Source organism: Sminthopsis crassicaudata, chromosome 2, assembly GCF_048593235.1.
Source record: "Sminthopsis crassicaudata isolate SCR6 chromosome 2, ASM4859323v1, whole genome shotgun sequence".
Classification (NCBI taxonomy): domain Eukaryota; kingdom Metazoa; phylum Chordata; class Mammalia; order Dasyuromorphia; family Dasyuridae; genus Sminthopsis; species Sminthopsis crassicaudata.
This window is the reverse complement of record NC_133618.1, coordinates 423,909,181-423,924,830: the sequence shown is the minus strand read 5'-3', so window position 1 is coordinate 423,924,830 and position 15,650 is coordinate 423,909,181. Positions and strand designations below refer to the sequence as shown.

Below are 15,650 nucleotides of genomic sequence, written 5' to 3'. Positions count from 1 at the left end.
AAATCATTTTAATGGCTGAATGGATTGACACTTTCTTGGATTACAATGGAGAAAGAATTGAGGCTGACAGAAGCATAAGTAGGCTATTGCAGTAGTCCAGGAATGAGGTAGTAAGGTCCTACACCAGAGTGGGAGCCGTGTAAGAGGAAAGAAGACAGGATTATTTGACAGATACTACAAGGGTGAAACTGACAAATGTTGACAACAAATTGAAAATAGGGGTGAAAAAATGAAGAGTAAAGGATGATACAAGTTAGAAGCTTAAAGAACTGGGAGGATGATGTTGCTCTTGATAACTAGAAAGTTAGGAGAGGGGAAGGATTTAGGGGGAAAGATAATAAGCTCTATTTTGGACATATTGAGTTTAAGGTGTCTATTGGACATCCAGTTCCAGATGTTTGAAAAGCAGTTGGAGATGTGAGATTGGAGGTCAGAAGAGAGATTAGGATAAGACAGATAGATTTAACAATCATCAATATATAGTAGTTACATTCATGGGAGCTGATAAGCTCACCAAAAGAAATACAATAGAAGAAGAAGAAAGGAAGTACCAGGAAAAAACCTCTAACCTATGTATACAGGACATGATCTAGCTGAGGATCTGGTAAATGAGACTGAGGACCAGCATGATAAATAAGAGAATCAAGAGAGAGAGTGATATTCCAAAATCCTAGAGAGAAGAAAGTGTCAACAATCTCAAAGCCTACAAAGAGATCGAGGGGAATGAAAATTGGGGGGAAAACATACTGGATTTGGCAAATAAGAGATCATTGATAACCCTGGAGAGATCAGTGTTAGTAAAATGATGACAGAAGCCAGACTATAAGAAGATATTAAGAGAACAGAGAGTAGAAATACTTACTATAGATGGCTTTTTCAAGTTTAGCCACAAAGGGCAGAAAAGATATAGGGCAACAATTAGTGGGGATAGAATGATTAAGTAAGGTGTTTTTTGAGGATGGGAAAGAAATTGGCATTTTTAAAGAATAAGAAAGAAAGCATCAGAGAATGAAGGTAAGTGACAGCAAGAATGAGAGAAGAGACAATATACTACAAATAGGAGGAGTTAAGATCATCATGGAGGAGTGAGCTTAAGTAAGGAATAAGGTCATTTCTTTATGAGACAAGGGTGAGGAAAGATGTGATAAATAGTGACAGAAGGCATATGATCAATATGAAATGAGGAAGAAGGGGGGAGTCCATGGAAAATGGCCTCAACTTTTTTGGTAACATCTGAAGCAAGGCTCTCAGCTAAGAGGATGTTGGTAAGCAGAACGATAGAAGTTTTGAAGAGGGAAGAAAACAGTATGAAACTATTGTGGTCATATTGTTGGAGCTCAATATAAATACATGCTGAATAATGAAATGGGGTCCAGCAACAAATGTTTTTCAAACCCTAACAAGTATATTAATGGAATACAAAACAAAAAGGAACAATTCAACTTGAATCTGGTCCAGGTGCCCAAATATTTGGAAAAATAGTAGACATAAGGTAAGCATAATATTTAAGTTAACCCTATTTAACGTAAGCATACATAACTTTTCCTCCCTTCCCCTAAAAAAATCAGTTGCTAAATTCTGCATATTTATTCTTTACCTTTTCTCCACAACTTAGCTGCCATGTTTGCTTCTACATTATTCCCTTTCCTTGATTGGACAGTCCAGCCTGACTGGATTAATGCTATTTTCCCAAGGTATTACCTATTTCTGTACATTTGTAGAAGTTCTCTTTGTTCCCATGTGTGGAATATATATTCCTTATCACTATTTTTCATCTGTCTACCATCTATTTCTCCTTTACATTTTAAAATTATTTCTATCACTAGAGTCCCACACATAGTAGATAGTTAATAAATACATATTAATTAACTCATTTAAGGCTCACTTAGGTATCACTTCCTCCATGGTTTCCTTGATCTTCCAGCTAAAATTCCTACTCAAATTTTCCAACAATACTTTTGTTTGCATTGTTCCTTTACCTTCATCACTTTCTACTATGTGTAATATTAATTTTTTTCTAGTAGGATGTAAGCTCATTAAAAGGCAGAGACATCATTTTTAATCTTTATTTCTCTACTACTTTGCCATAGGAAGCAATCAATAAATGTTTTGTTGAACTGTATTGACTCTAAAACCAGTGCTTTTTCTATATCACAATGTTGCTCAGATTGGGAATGAAATAATACATATAAATACTTTGTAACTATAAAGCTTATTATTTTATTATTTTACTTTATTATTATTTTAACTTAGGACCTCTTTTTGAAAGTCATCTTAACATTTTTTTTAAAATCAAATTCATTCTCTCTCCTTCTTTCCCTCCCTTCCTCCTCTTCCTCCCCTTCCTTTCCTTCTCTTCCTTCTCTCTCTGTCCCCATGCATATAAATACATATACAGACACATACATGCACATGTATACATCATAACAAAGCATGCAAACAGTTAAAAGTCAAATACCAATAAATCATCATTGACAATGTACTGGGTATCCCATACTGTGTTAAGTAATGTAGCGGTGACAAAGGAAACTATGACAAACTCTGCAAGAGCTTGCAACTATTTGGGGAAACAAAACTAATAAACACAAAAAATAAAACAATACAAAATAAAGCTGCAAATGATGTAGAAGTGAGTTCAAAAGAAAAATCACTTGGGCGTCAGTTAAGGAAGCATTTGGAGAAAAGGAAAAATTTGAGGTAAGCCTTGAAGGATATGTAACTGTGAATTTTATTATTTCATTCACATCATAATGCTACTTCCTAATTATATCTATTCAGATTCCACATCAAGCTGTGGAGAGACCCAGTCTGTTTATAGTAGGAAGGCCAGCATAGTTAAGTTGGCAAAGTTCATCACTAGAGTTCAATGAAATTTTAGGCTGGAATAGAACTCTCAAAGACCACCTACTAAGCTGAGAGGCTTTACAATTTGAATAGGTCAAAAAAGGAACCATATCAACAAAATCCTAGAACTTCAAGTAGATAATTGGTGCAATTTTTTAAAAGCTTTTTATTTTCAAGATATATTACTTTAAAACATGAGTATTTCCATACTTCTATAATTTCCATAATTATCTTGCAGCACAAGACAAATCAGATCAAAAAGGAAAAAATGAGAAAGAAAACAAAATGCAAGAAAATAACAAAAAAGTTAAAATACTATGTTGTGATCCACAACACAGTGAATGATCCACACTCAGTTCCCACAGTTCTCTTTCTGGCTGCAGATGGCTCTCTCCATCACAAGACCACTGGAACTGTCCTGAATCATTTCACTGTTGAAAAGAACCATGTCCATCAGAATTGATCATTGTATAATATTGCTGTATATGTTTTCTTGGTTCTACTCACTTCAATAAGTATCAGCTCATGTAAGTCTCTCCAGACCTTTCTGAAATCATCCTGCTGATTATTTCTTATAGAAATAATATTACTTTAACATATTTAACATGTATTAGTCTACCTGCCATCTGGGGGAGAGGATGGGGGGAAGGAGAGGAAAAGTTGGAACAGAAGGTTTTGCAGGGGTAAATGTGGAAAAATTACCCATGCATATATCTTGTAAATAAAAAGCTATAATAAATAATAATAATAATATTGTATAACAGTCATATAGAATAACTTATTCAATCCTTCTTCAGACTGATGAGCAGCCACTCAGTTTCCAGTTCCTTGCCACTACAAAAAAGGGCTGCAACAAACATTTTTGCACATATGAATGCTTTTCCCTTTTTTATAATCTAGGCCCAGTAGAGACATTGCTGGAATTGAGGCAATTATTATTGAGAAAAGAACTAGTGAAATTTTATACTCCTCTCCCCCTAAAAATTGTGCTTTGTAAATGTGCTTTCCTAGATGAGGGGAAAAAAAATTATATATATATATATATATATATAAATATATATATATATATATAAATATGTGTGTGTGTGTGTGTATATATATATATGTATATATATACACACACACACACATACATACATATATATTCACATATATATATACACACACATATATCTTTAATTTTTAATTATATGAGAATATTATCATTTAACAAAATGCTTTCAAACTCCAACCTACTCTCAACTCTTAAAAGTAGTCATATGTGTACTACCTAATTTATGGATTTTTCACAGACAACTTTTGTTTTGTTTTTTTTTCTTTCCACTTGGCTTTATGTCATTAAGCAAAAGATAAATTAATTTCAATAGTCATCTATGTAAAATATGTGTGGAATAATCCTGAAGTAGTTTATCACCCAACTCATATCAAATAAGCAAAGAGAGTTAAAGATAGATGACACTGTTAGAAGAACTGGGGGAACACAGGGAGGCTAATCTACAGATGGTGGAGGTATGGACTGGCTTTACTATTTTAGAAAAAAGTTTGGAAGTAGGCAAGAAAAATCATTAAACTGTTGTCACCCTTTAGCCCAGAGACTATGTAATAACATTCCTAAGGAAAGAATTTAATAGGCAAAATATTAGTGCAACATTAAGTGTAGTAAAAAAGAGGTGGAAATAAAAAGAGTACCCAATGACTAAGGAATAGCTACACAAATTAAAGCAATGAAATGAGTATTACTGCAACAAAGGAAATAACAAATTGAAGAATTCAAAGGAAAATGAGAAAACTGACATGAGATGATAGAGAATGATGACAATAAAACCAAAAGATCAATATATATGACTACAATGTAAATAAAGTCAAAAGTAAGAAACAACAAATTGAAGTTAAATATAATGAACAATGGAATCAGACTATCAAATTAAAACACACATCCAGTTTGTTAACAGTTAGCAAATGGGGGGCAGCTAGGTGGCGCAGTGGATAGAGCACCAGGACTCAGGTCCTCCTGAATTCAAATGTGGTCTCAGACACTTAACACTTTCTAGCTGTGTGACCCTGGGCAAGTCACTTAACCTCAGCCTGGGGGGGGGGGGGGGGGAACAGTTAGCAAATGACAAAAGTGGAAAGTGGCATTTACTATGAGTTACAATCATGTTATTACACAGGTCTGCTTAAGTATTATTAAAATCAATATTTTGTAGGTGGGATTTGCTGAGGTATCTGTTAGCAAGTTTCTATAGGGTCAAAATATTTTTTAAAAAACTAAAAATAATGTGATCTATTAATTTCATTTAACCACATATTCAGTACAGGCTACTATATGTGCCAGATATTGAGAATATAAAAACAAAAATGAAAACAGTCTAGTTCTCAAAGAGGTTAATTTTACTGGTGTGGAACAACATATGCACAGATATGCAAAGACAAAATATAAACAAAACCAATACAAAGTAATGGGGAGGGATGGAGACATTAACAATTGGTCTAGATCAGGAAAATCCTCTTATAAGAGGTGGTTCTTGAAACATAAAGAAAGCTAAGAATTTCAGGAGGTGAGGAGAGAATGCTCTTCCTTTACCAGAATGAGAAATAGTATGGACAAAGGATGTAATATTTTACACAGACAGTAGCAAGTAGATCAATTTACCCATAATCTAGAATGCACTAGGAGAAGTAATATGAAATCAGCTTAGAAAGATATCTGGGCTCAGATTGTGAAAAGCTTTAAATGACAAATATGAATTTGTATTTTCTCCTGAAGGCAACAGAGAGCCAAGAAACTTCTTAAGCCAGAGAAGCATGGTGATGCCTGTGATTTAGAAGTATCAATTTGGCAGCTCTGTAAAAGCTGGAAAGGGAGGACCTGGAACAGGGAGACCAATTAGAAAACTATTACAGAAGTTTACTATAGGAGAGATGGTGAGAGCCTGAAGTAGAATGGTGGCTATATGAAAAGAGATAAAAGGACCAATATTAACTATTTTAGGGAGGAAGAATCAACAAGACTGAACATAGGAGTGATGGAAAATAAAAAGTAGATGATAACTTTGAGGTTGTGAACTTTGTGACTAAAAGAATGATGAAATTCTGGACATTAGGAAAATTAGAGATGTGAATTTTGGGGGAAAGATAAATAATTTTTAGATGTAGAGAATTTAATCTGACTATGGGAAATCAAGGTGGATATTACTTTTTTAGAAAAGCAAAAAATTTTGGAAAGGTGAATCTTCTGTGCAATACATTAACTACTGTATTCCAAAGACACTAATGTTCACCTCCATCAGGAAAAATAATCCATTCTAGATGCCTCTTTATAAGTCAAGAACTAAAAGTTTTTGAGACCGTGTCTGGAAGCTATAACTCATGTGACGCATAACTCACTTTTGACATTAGTAAAACATTTAGAGGAAAACTGCCTTTTAAAATGCAATTTTGTAAAAAGTGCTATAAGGTACTTACGGATATCTATTCTTTGTTCAATAGGTAGAGGCATCACTCTACTGACAAGTTTTGAAAGGCATGTTGCTGCAAGTAGCTGAGAATAGGATGACTGCAAAAAAAGAGGTTTTTTTACATTTTAATTAAATGTCACTAGAGCAAATGAAAGAAGAAAGAACAGGTCAAATTCTTTGTATTCCAAATTCTAATGCTTTGGAATGCTATTTTTTTTCTTTTCCTATTTACTTTGGTTGTTAAAATATTTTAATGATGGCAAAAAGCATGCTATGATCATCAAATTTCTGAGAGAGAAAATTAGTAAGATTTTCCACCTCAAATAACTACAAGAAATCACAGAAATGAACTATTGATTAAAAAAAATTAAGAGAGCTAAAAATATGAGGATACAGTCAAAGAAAGGAACAGTCATTTATTCTCTCTGATTCAGTTTCCTCATCAGGTTTCTTGTGAAGAACAAATGAGACTTTTTTTTTTTTTTACTAATAAAAAAGTTTATTTTGAACACCATTAAAATATTTCCTATTAAACAAAAAATGTTTCTATTTTATGGATTTCTTCAGAATTCTCTGTTTTGACATTATTCGGACTAAAGATATATTTTCAAATGATTTCCAATTTAGATAAAACTTCACAAATCAAAAAGTTATACTTTGTCCTATGTATTCTCATAAATTTCAAGTAGATGGCTAACTTAATTACTCAGCTTTTGGTATATTTTTAAAACTTAAGAAAATAAAATTAATAAACCTATACTGCTATTTTTATCCTGCTCAACCCTATATTTCCCTCATCCTCAGCTTTTATGGTGATCTACCTGCTGCACTTGACACTGCTGACCATCATTTCCTCCTGGATACTCTCTCCTCTCTGGGTTTTCATGCCACAATTTTCTCTTGGGTATTCTCCTATTTATATAACCACTCCTGGTTCATCTCCTTTGCTGAATCTTCTTTTATATCACTCTTTCTAATTGTGAGTGTTCTCCTAGGCTAAATACTTTCCTCTTTCAATATACTATTTACTGGTGACTTTTTCATCTCCCATGGATTACATTATAATCTCTATGTTCATGATTCCCAGACTTCCTGAGCTTCATTCCCACATCACCAATTGCCTATTGGACATTTTAAATAAGATATTCCAGAGACATCTACATTCATCTGTCTAAAACTGAACTCATTATCTTTGATCTCTTAAAGCAGTCCTCTTCCACACTTTCTTTTTTTCTGCAGAAAACGCCATCCAAATTCTAAACTTTGGAGTTATCCTGACCCTGAAGATCCTGTCTGCTGACAAAACTTTTATTTCTATCTTTACAACTAACTGCTTCTCCTCTCTAGTCATCTCAGTTCAGGCCCTCATCACCTCTCACCAAAATTACTCTATCAGAGTACTCTTCCTCAAATCTATCCCTACTCTATTTCATCTTACTCAAAGTGATTTTTCCTTAAGTGTACATCTAGCTAAATTTATTTACATAGTCTAAGGGTAATATTCTAATTCTGTTGACCAATTGGATGCATATTGTAATATCTCACTCTTTTTCTTCTTAATCTCATTCTTTTTATGTCTGATTACATTGTTTGGCCTTCAATCATATTCGGTTAATATAATAGTCACACAACTGTGGCCATAAAAGACTGGAGAAGTCAGGTAAGATAGGCTGTTTGTACTCTGGAACAGCAGCATTCCTGGGTACAGAACCCCAGCAGATCTGATATTTATTATCTTTTAAAACAAATTAATCTTGAATATGTCTGACTCAGAACTCTTTCCTCAAATATGAGTCTTATTTATTAGTGTTTTTGCTTTATTTTCTTAACTATTCTTTAACATTTTAAAGATGGATTTCTCTTCTAGAAAAAAATTTCTTGGTTGTCATTTAACCTTTTTAATAAAAGGAAGGCATCATAATTATTCTAGCTCTATGATGTAATGACCCTAAGTGTCTGAACTCACCCTCATTTTTACTTTTCCCTTAGATTTTTCTGGATCCTTCCTTTCTCATTCTAAAATTCTAGTTACAAATCAAGTACCATATAGATTGTCTATCATTTTATATTATTTATACTTTGTATCCATTGCCACTGATATTAAAATCAGTTCAATTATATATAACAAATATACTTACTGTTCCTTGTTCTAATAAAAGCTGACACTTGCTGAGACAATCTGGACTGTCAATAAGTTCCAGCAGCACTTTCTCAGCTTGTATGCGCTGTGAAAGATCAGTCCCTATGTAGAGGTGATTACATAATACTTCCAATTCATTCAAACTCTGAAGAAAAAAAAGAAAAATTTCAATTTAAATGCTTATTTGTAATGTTCACTAAATTGCTAATAAAATAATAAGAATGTAGTTATGACAAACAAGTAGTGGGAAAATCAAAATACTTCAAATTTATATCACCTTTCAAAATTTCAGCATTTTGATTTGACCTGTTATAAAGGAATAAATATCACCATTATCATCACAATTATACTGGGATACTGAACTTAATAAAAGAGACTAGTTAGGATCATAGATTTGGAGCTGGGACTTCAGAGGTCATCTTGTCCAACTTATCAAGTTACAGATGAAAAAACTGACATTTATTTTGTTTATAAAATATATTCTTATCTGAAGTAAGAGGGCACATGGATAATTTAAAATAAGAATAAAAGGGAGGCCATGAATTCCCTGTGCATGAATTAAAAGAGATATCATAATATGTCTAACCCCCATTTTTTCAGAGAGCTCAAAGAGGGGCAGTAGTTTATCTAACATCATATAGCTATTGTCAGGTCATCAGGTTTAGAACTAGAACTTAAGTCTTTTTAGTAACTCAATGCTTTTTCCACCAGACTACAAAATATTCTCAATCAAAAACAGGTAAAGTTATTTATAAATTTTCCTAAACCTCTAAATGAAAAAAAGTTTTTTTTTTTTTTTTAAACAATATGAAAGGAGACTCTACAGTACTGAAAAGAGTCCTGATTGTACTTCCCTAAGAACTCAAATAATAAAATTATTTGCAAAGGGACACAGATTTTAACATCTGTAAGTGAATATACAAAGGATCAAGATATAATTCTGGCAAGAGAAAGGGCATACTAGACATTTTTAATTTATTTCCTCAACAGTATTGTTTAAGTGAGCCTCCAAATAATTCAACTCTATACTAAGCTCTCCTCAGTGTCTATTATATTTACTCTTAAAACTATGCAAAGCAATGTACTAGTTTTGAGTTGACAAGCAAAGGATATTTTTGTGATTTTACTGAACAAAATGGAGCTTACTCCACTAACCTCCTCTGAAGCCTCAGTGTGGAACTGATGAAGTAAGTCCTGAGCTTTAGAAAGCTGTAGATGATGAGCACAAGCACAGGCAGATTCTGCCAAAGTGGCTTCAAATAAGAGAAGGGTGATCACAATATATTATTTAACTTAGCTAAATTTAGAAAGGTGGAATATTAGCTGGAAGCTGATATCAGTCATTTCAGCCATAGAAACCTATAAAGACCATTTACTAAAGCATAGAGGTTGTGAAAAAATTACATTTTTTCCAACCACATTTAAATCACTAAAGGAATATAGAGAAAAAAGGGAAAATATTTTAACTTGCTTCTTTCAAGAATCAAGAAGAAATTTGATATTCTCTCATTGGAGTACTAACAATATGACACATGTTTGGCATACTGAATGAAGCTGCTTAGAGAAAAAAACTGGCTTTGACAGTGGGGTATATACACATAAATAGATACATACATACATATGTGTGCATGTGTATATATACACACGTAGGCTAATCAATTGCTTTCTTCTCATAATAAACCTCAGAAAGTAATTTTTCTTATTTAATGTTTTGGTGGTGGCTTGAAATGCATAAGTAGTATTAAAGGAATCATTCATTTTTTACCAAATTAATACGGCAGCTCCCCCTCCCCAATGGTTCAAGACCATTTGGATAGGATAAAATATGACTGGAAGAATATTTTAAACAGACAGTAAGAAGTAGACATAGGACCCCAAAACTCCAATAACTTCATAAGAAAAAGTTATCCAACCATATCAGTTAATATGTTGACTTTTTTCTTTACTTCACTGATAAAATTTGAATTATTTGATTCTGTATTGATAGGACAAAATTGGTTCACAAACCTTGAGGCCATAAAATTACATTTTTCCAACCAAATTTAAATCACTAAAAGAATAAAGAGAAAACAAAAGGGAATTATATTCTCTCATTGGAGTACTAACAATTTGACACATACAAACTAACTTTGACAGAGAGGTATATAAGAGAATAAAACAAATGAAAACCACCAAAGACTAAAAAAGATTTAGAAAAACATTACTAAAAATCCATCTGTATAACTAATAGGTACAGGGTAGAAGAAAAAAATTAGCCCTGTGATCCCAGATTCCATTATCATTTATACACGGATAACAAACAAATCTATTTGTCCATTCCTAGCTTATGCGTTTCAGTTCTGTGCCCATCATGTCTATAATCCAGATTGAATTTGATATCCTCCCAGCATGTAAATCATAAAAGAACACTGGCTCTGGAATCAGAGAATTTGGCAGAAATTTACCTCTTAAGCTTATTACCTGTGCAACCATGGGCAAGTCACTTGTCATCCTTAGGTCTTAATTTCCCTTTTCAGTAACTTGGGTTAAATCAAATGAACTAAGATTCTAAAGTTAATTCTAAAGCTAACCATTATTGAAATTGAATTTGGTTAAGCTGATGATAGTCACCTTCACTCCATCCTTCAATAAGTCTTTTTTTATTAAAGGGTCATTCCTAATGTCAAATAACCCTCTGCACTTTGCTTGCCGGTGAAAATTCATGTGAAATTAAGGACAATCTTGGAAAAAATATAAAGGAGCAGAAATAGCATCACACAAGCTTAAGGAAGCATAAGAGAAGGTAGATTATCCTTCAGGTCTCAGGAACAGGAGGGCAAGTCTTCTCACCCAAACCAGGTGGCCACCTCATCTGTCCCTTTTTTCTACCATTCCAACAACTAGGTAGTTTTCATTCATTTACTCCAACTTCCTCCTGATTCATTTCCTTAGCCACAACAATAGCACAGTACAAGGCACAATCAGGGGCTTTAAGAATCCACATAAAGTGTGAACTTTTTAAAATGTCTAAAATGAAAAACTTCTATATCATCACTATGATGTTACCTCAGGAAAAATAACTTTTTCCAGAATACATTTCCAGAAATGACATTAAAAGCACACGCTTTTATTATGGAGATCTTAGGAATAGGAAGAAATCTAGCTAAATAATTGGCTTACACAATAGGCTCATTCCTGCCAGGAAAGCAAAACCAAAAGCAAGACTTAGTGATTTATTCATTCAACAGACATTAATGAAGTCCCTCTGTCCAGGCCAGAAAAGGTCAGAATTACAGAATGTCAAAGCTCTAAGAGAAATTAAAATTATTCAATCTAAACTAATTTTATAAATAAGAAACGTGAGGCCTGAAGATCATTATTTACTTATAGTCAAATAGGCAGCAACAGAGTAGGAATTTGAACTTAGCTGTTTTGACTTCAAGTTTAATGCTCTTCCACTAGGGAGAAAATCATGTGAAAAATGGAGGGGAAAGTCCTTAATAAGGCGAATATGCGAATATGTTGAGTGGATATGCAATGTTACAAATATATGTTAGTCTTTTAACTATGCTACATTTATTCAATTGTAGCTTATTCTAGAAAAGGATCTTTTTACAAAGATATCCCTTATACAAATCATCAGTTCTCCCAATCACAAACCTCTAAGCTTTTCTCACTTTTTTTCTTTTTTGCTTTCCATTAATTTGTAAGCTCCTTGAAGGTAGGTACTGTTTATCACTTTTTTTCCTATTTCCATTTCTTAACAAAACAACTGGCACAAGATAGGTCAATAATCAATATCATTCTTTCCATTCCCAAGCCATATTGTTGCCTTCAAAATAGCTCAAAAGGAGTCTTTCCTCACTTAAAATCTATGGATAAAGGAGTCTGCTAACTTGTCAACTATTTTTGTCTTTGGTTTATGGATGTCAAGAAAAGTCAGAGTGAGTTAGACTTGATTCAATAATAGTCAAATGTGGTATGTATGGCAACCACAAAAATTAATGTGATCTCAGGCTGTATTCAAACAACTAATCAAGTACTATGTGCTAAATACTGTTCTAGATACTAATTAAATACAAAGAATGAAACAATCCCTACTCATAAGCAGCTTATATTCCAATGGAAAAGAAGTACAAATATGAACATATACAACATGAATCGAAAGTGAATAAAAACATATATTCACAGACACACAACTGTTACAAGTACAAGCAGTTGGAGGAAATTAGGAAAGGCCTCTTGCAGGAAAAGGTACTTGAGCTGTGTCTTAAACAAAGAAGAGAATTATAAGAGACAGGGAAAGGAGGGGGTATATTTTAGAAATGTGGGACAGCCAGTGCAAACATAAAAAGATGAAAGATACAGTACCCTCTGTGAAGACATGTCAAGTCCGGGCTATCTCCTCTGAAGGGCTCAGAATAAAGTCTTTGCCCCACGTTGTGGGTGCCAAAATGTAAAGTTCTGTTGTCCCTTAAGTTATAATCCTTCTCTGGGAGGAGGTTTCTTTTCTGTATAATCTTTTCCTCTGTGAGCAGGTTTCTTGGGAGGCTTCTGGAGCCTTCCCGTCCAAAAGTGTGGGATTGCTGGACTTGCAAATCCACAGGACGTCTTCTCTTTCACTCAATCCAGACTGTTCTTCAGACTCAATATTGATAATTAGCATTTAAGTACTTAATGGGTAAAAAGTTTGCTATTTACTAATATTCTTTTGTTTCTGGGATAGATTTCCAAGTTTAGTGTATAAGCCTGGACTGCCCCAGACAATGGAAGAAAAGATCAGAGGTGGAGATGGGGGCTTCTGCATTAGAATCTATATCATCTTGTGTTTTGCAGTTTGTGCTTTGCATTCCTCTACTGACACCTTGTCTATTGGGAGTTGCCCTTTCTTGTGAAATCATAACAAATCCTTTATTGCTTTTCCGTTGAGAGTCTCTAATTTTAAGTAAGGGTCACTATCCCACATAATTCTTTTTTTTTGGTCATAGCTTTCAGGTAGTCCAATTATTCTTACATTTTCTCATCTTGATCACCAGATCTGTTGTTTTTCTTATGTTTCACATTTTCTTCTATTTTTTTTCATTCTTTCTATTTTGTTCTATTATTTCTTGGTCTCATAACTTTGATGAGGGGAATCTGAAACTGAAAGGAGGACTCCAAAACTGTCTCTGAAACTCCTCCAAGAGAAAGTCTCCTTGAATTCTGGCCTCTGTAAAAGACTCCGCTGGAGAGAAACAGGATAAACAGCTTCATTCTGTTATCCTGAGAAACAGACACTACCCTCATTGATAACACTCACTACTGATTAAGTTTTCTATTGAAGTGAAGATCAGCCCAGAGACACTCATTCAATTCCAAGATTTTCTATTCTTATTCCAACTCAAACTGCACCCAGACTGCATCAAAATCAACCCCTAGCTTCTAGCCATAAAATGAGCCAACTTGGGGCTCAGTCCTTGCAGAGGACCTATCATGTCAGGCCATACCAAGCCAAGGAACCTTTCTCTCCTCTTGGCATAGCAGCAACCCTCTGCCTGCTGAAATGATATTCTCTTTTAGTGTTATTCCCTCTTTATCTCTTTCTCACCTATTTCCCTAATAAGACTCTATACCTCTCTATGGGGATTTCTCTGCTAGAAACTTTACTTCTCTGTCAGGACCTTGCCACCAAGAAATTCAGTCTTTCTCTTCATGAATAGCAAAGACTGACTTTCCAATGCCAATAATAAACTTCTTTTTGCCAGTCTAGCTTTTCAGGTTTGTAAATTTCTTTACAAAGGACTTCTGAGCCACTAGAAGGGGTTCCTACCACTCCCTGTCCTGCGCCAAATCCTAGGGAAAGTGAGGGGACCCTGTGCCAAACCTCTTTATTTGGGCACATAGCCCTGAACCTCTTCATTTAGTTCCCTGAACCCCGAACCTGCCACTAACTTCATCATTTGGTTCCCTGACCGGTAATCGAGGGGAGTCTAATCTCATCAACTTCACTGGCTTCCTCTTGCCCAATTCTAATTTTCTTTTTCTTCTTTTTTTTTTTTTCCCTGAGGCTGGGGTTAAGTGACTTGCCCAGGGTCACACAGCTAGGAAGTGTTAAGTCTCTGAGACCAGATTTGAACTCGGATCCTCCTGAATTCAAGGCTGGTGCTCTATCCACTGCACCACCTAGTTGCCCCCCAATTCTAATTTTCAAAGAGACATTTTATTTTTTAAATATTTTGAATCTCCCTTTCTATTTGTTTGACTTTCTTTTTATAATCTTATTTTTCTGGATTTTTTTTTTTCTTCCACTCTCTATCATTTGATTTTTCAAGTCTTTTTTTTTTTTTTTTTTTAAGTTCTATTATAAATTCTTTTTGGAAAGGTAGCCATTTACAATTATTTTGAAGATGAAGATATATTTCTATAGTAACTTTCTATGCTTGAGTTCTTTCTCCTTTGCCTGTTCATTTTTTAAAAATAAGAACTTAATAATATATAAGGGAGAAGGGGAAAGGGGGGAAAATGGTACCTTTGGCAGTTTTCTCTTTTGACCTGGAATCCAAAACCAAGAACTCTACCTTCCTGTAAGTGCCTGCAGCCAGCAGCTTGTCTCACTGTTTTTGAACTTATTCAGTGTATGCTGATTCCTTCTTGCCCAAAGCAAGACAGTTGAGCCTGGCATTCCTTATCAAGACAGGTTCCCTCTATCTTCATAGATTCAGACTACCAAATTCTCATACTGTGACGCAATACATAGTCCAGAAAGTGAAAAATTCCTGTGACCAAAGCTGAGGCCACTTCTGAAACCAGTTAGACCCAGGGCCCCCACTTGCTATTTCAGCAAAAGTAGCCTAGAGAAATAGTTAACACTAGTTAATCCTTGGTCCTGGGGTTCTTCCAGGCTTCTCCAGTTTTCTCAGGAGGATCCTGGTTCTGCCCCAAATGCTACTTATTTTTCACTGATCTACATTAGCTCTGAAGCTAATTTTGTTTTGTTTGTGGGAGAAATCTTTAGTATTTGGAATTTTCTGACCTACTCCGCTATCTTTGCATGGTCTTTCTTCCAAAAGGCTTTAAACATTAAACAGAGTAGTTTCTATTTTATCCTAGAGGAATAGGAAGCCACTGGAGTCTTGATTTGTAGTATTGATGAATAGTGTAGTATTGATGTAAATTGTGTTCTCCTTTAACCTTTTTTTTTTTTTTGGGGGGGGGGGGGTGTTCTGAATCTCAAGCTCTCCCAGCCTCCT

The 15,650-nt window shown here is 34.3% G+C and overlaps 1 protein-coding gene across 1 annotated transcript in view; it reads right to left on the bottom strand.

Moving 5' to 3' along the window:
- Window positions 1-15,650, bottom strand: part of RANBP17 (RAN binding protein 17) — a 328,697-nt gene that overhangs the window by 302,715 nt on the left and 10,332 nt on the right. Inside the window, exons 2-3 of the mRNA XM_074292053.1 lie at window positions 8,441-8,587; window positions 6,310-6,400 (exon numbers count right to left, since the gene is read on the bottom strand). Of these exons, the coding sequence (XP_074148154.1) occupies window positions 6,310-6,400; window positions 8,441-8,587 (238 nt within the window). The remainder of the gene's footprint in view (window positions 1-6,309; window positions 6,401-8,440; window positions 8,588-15,650) is intronic.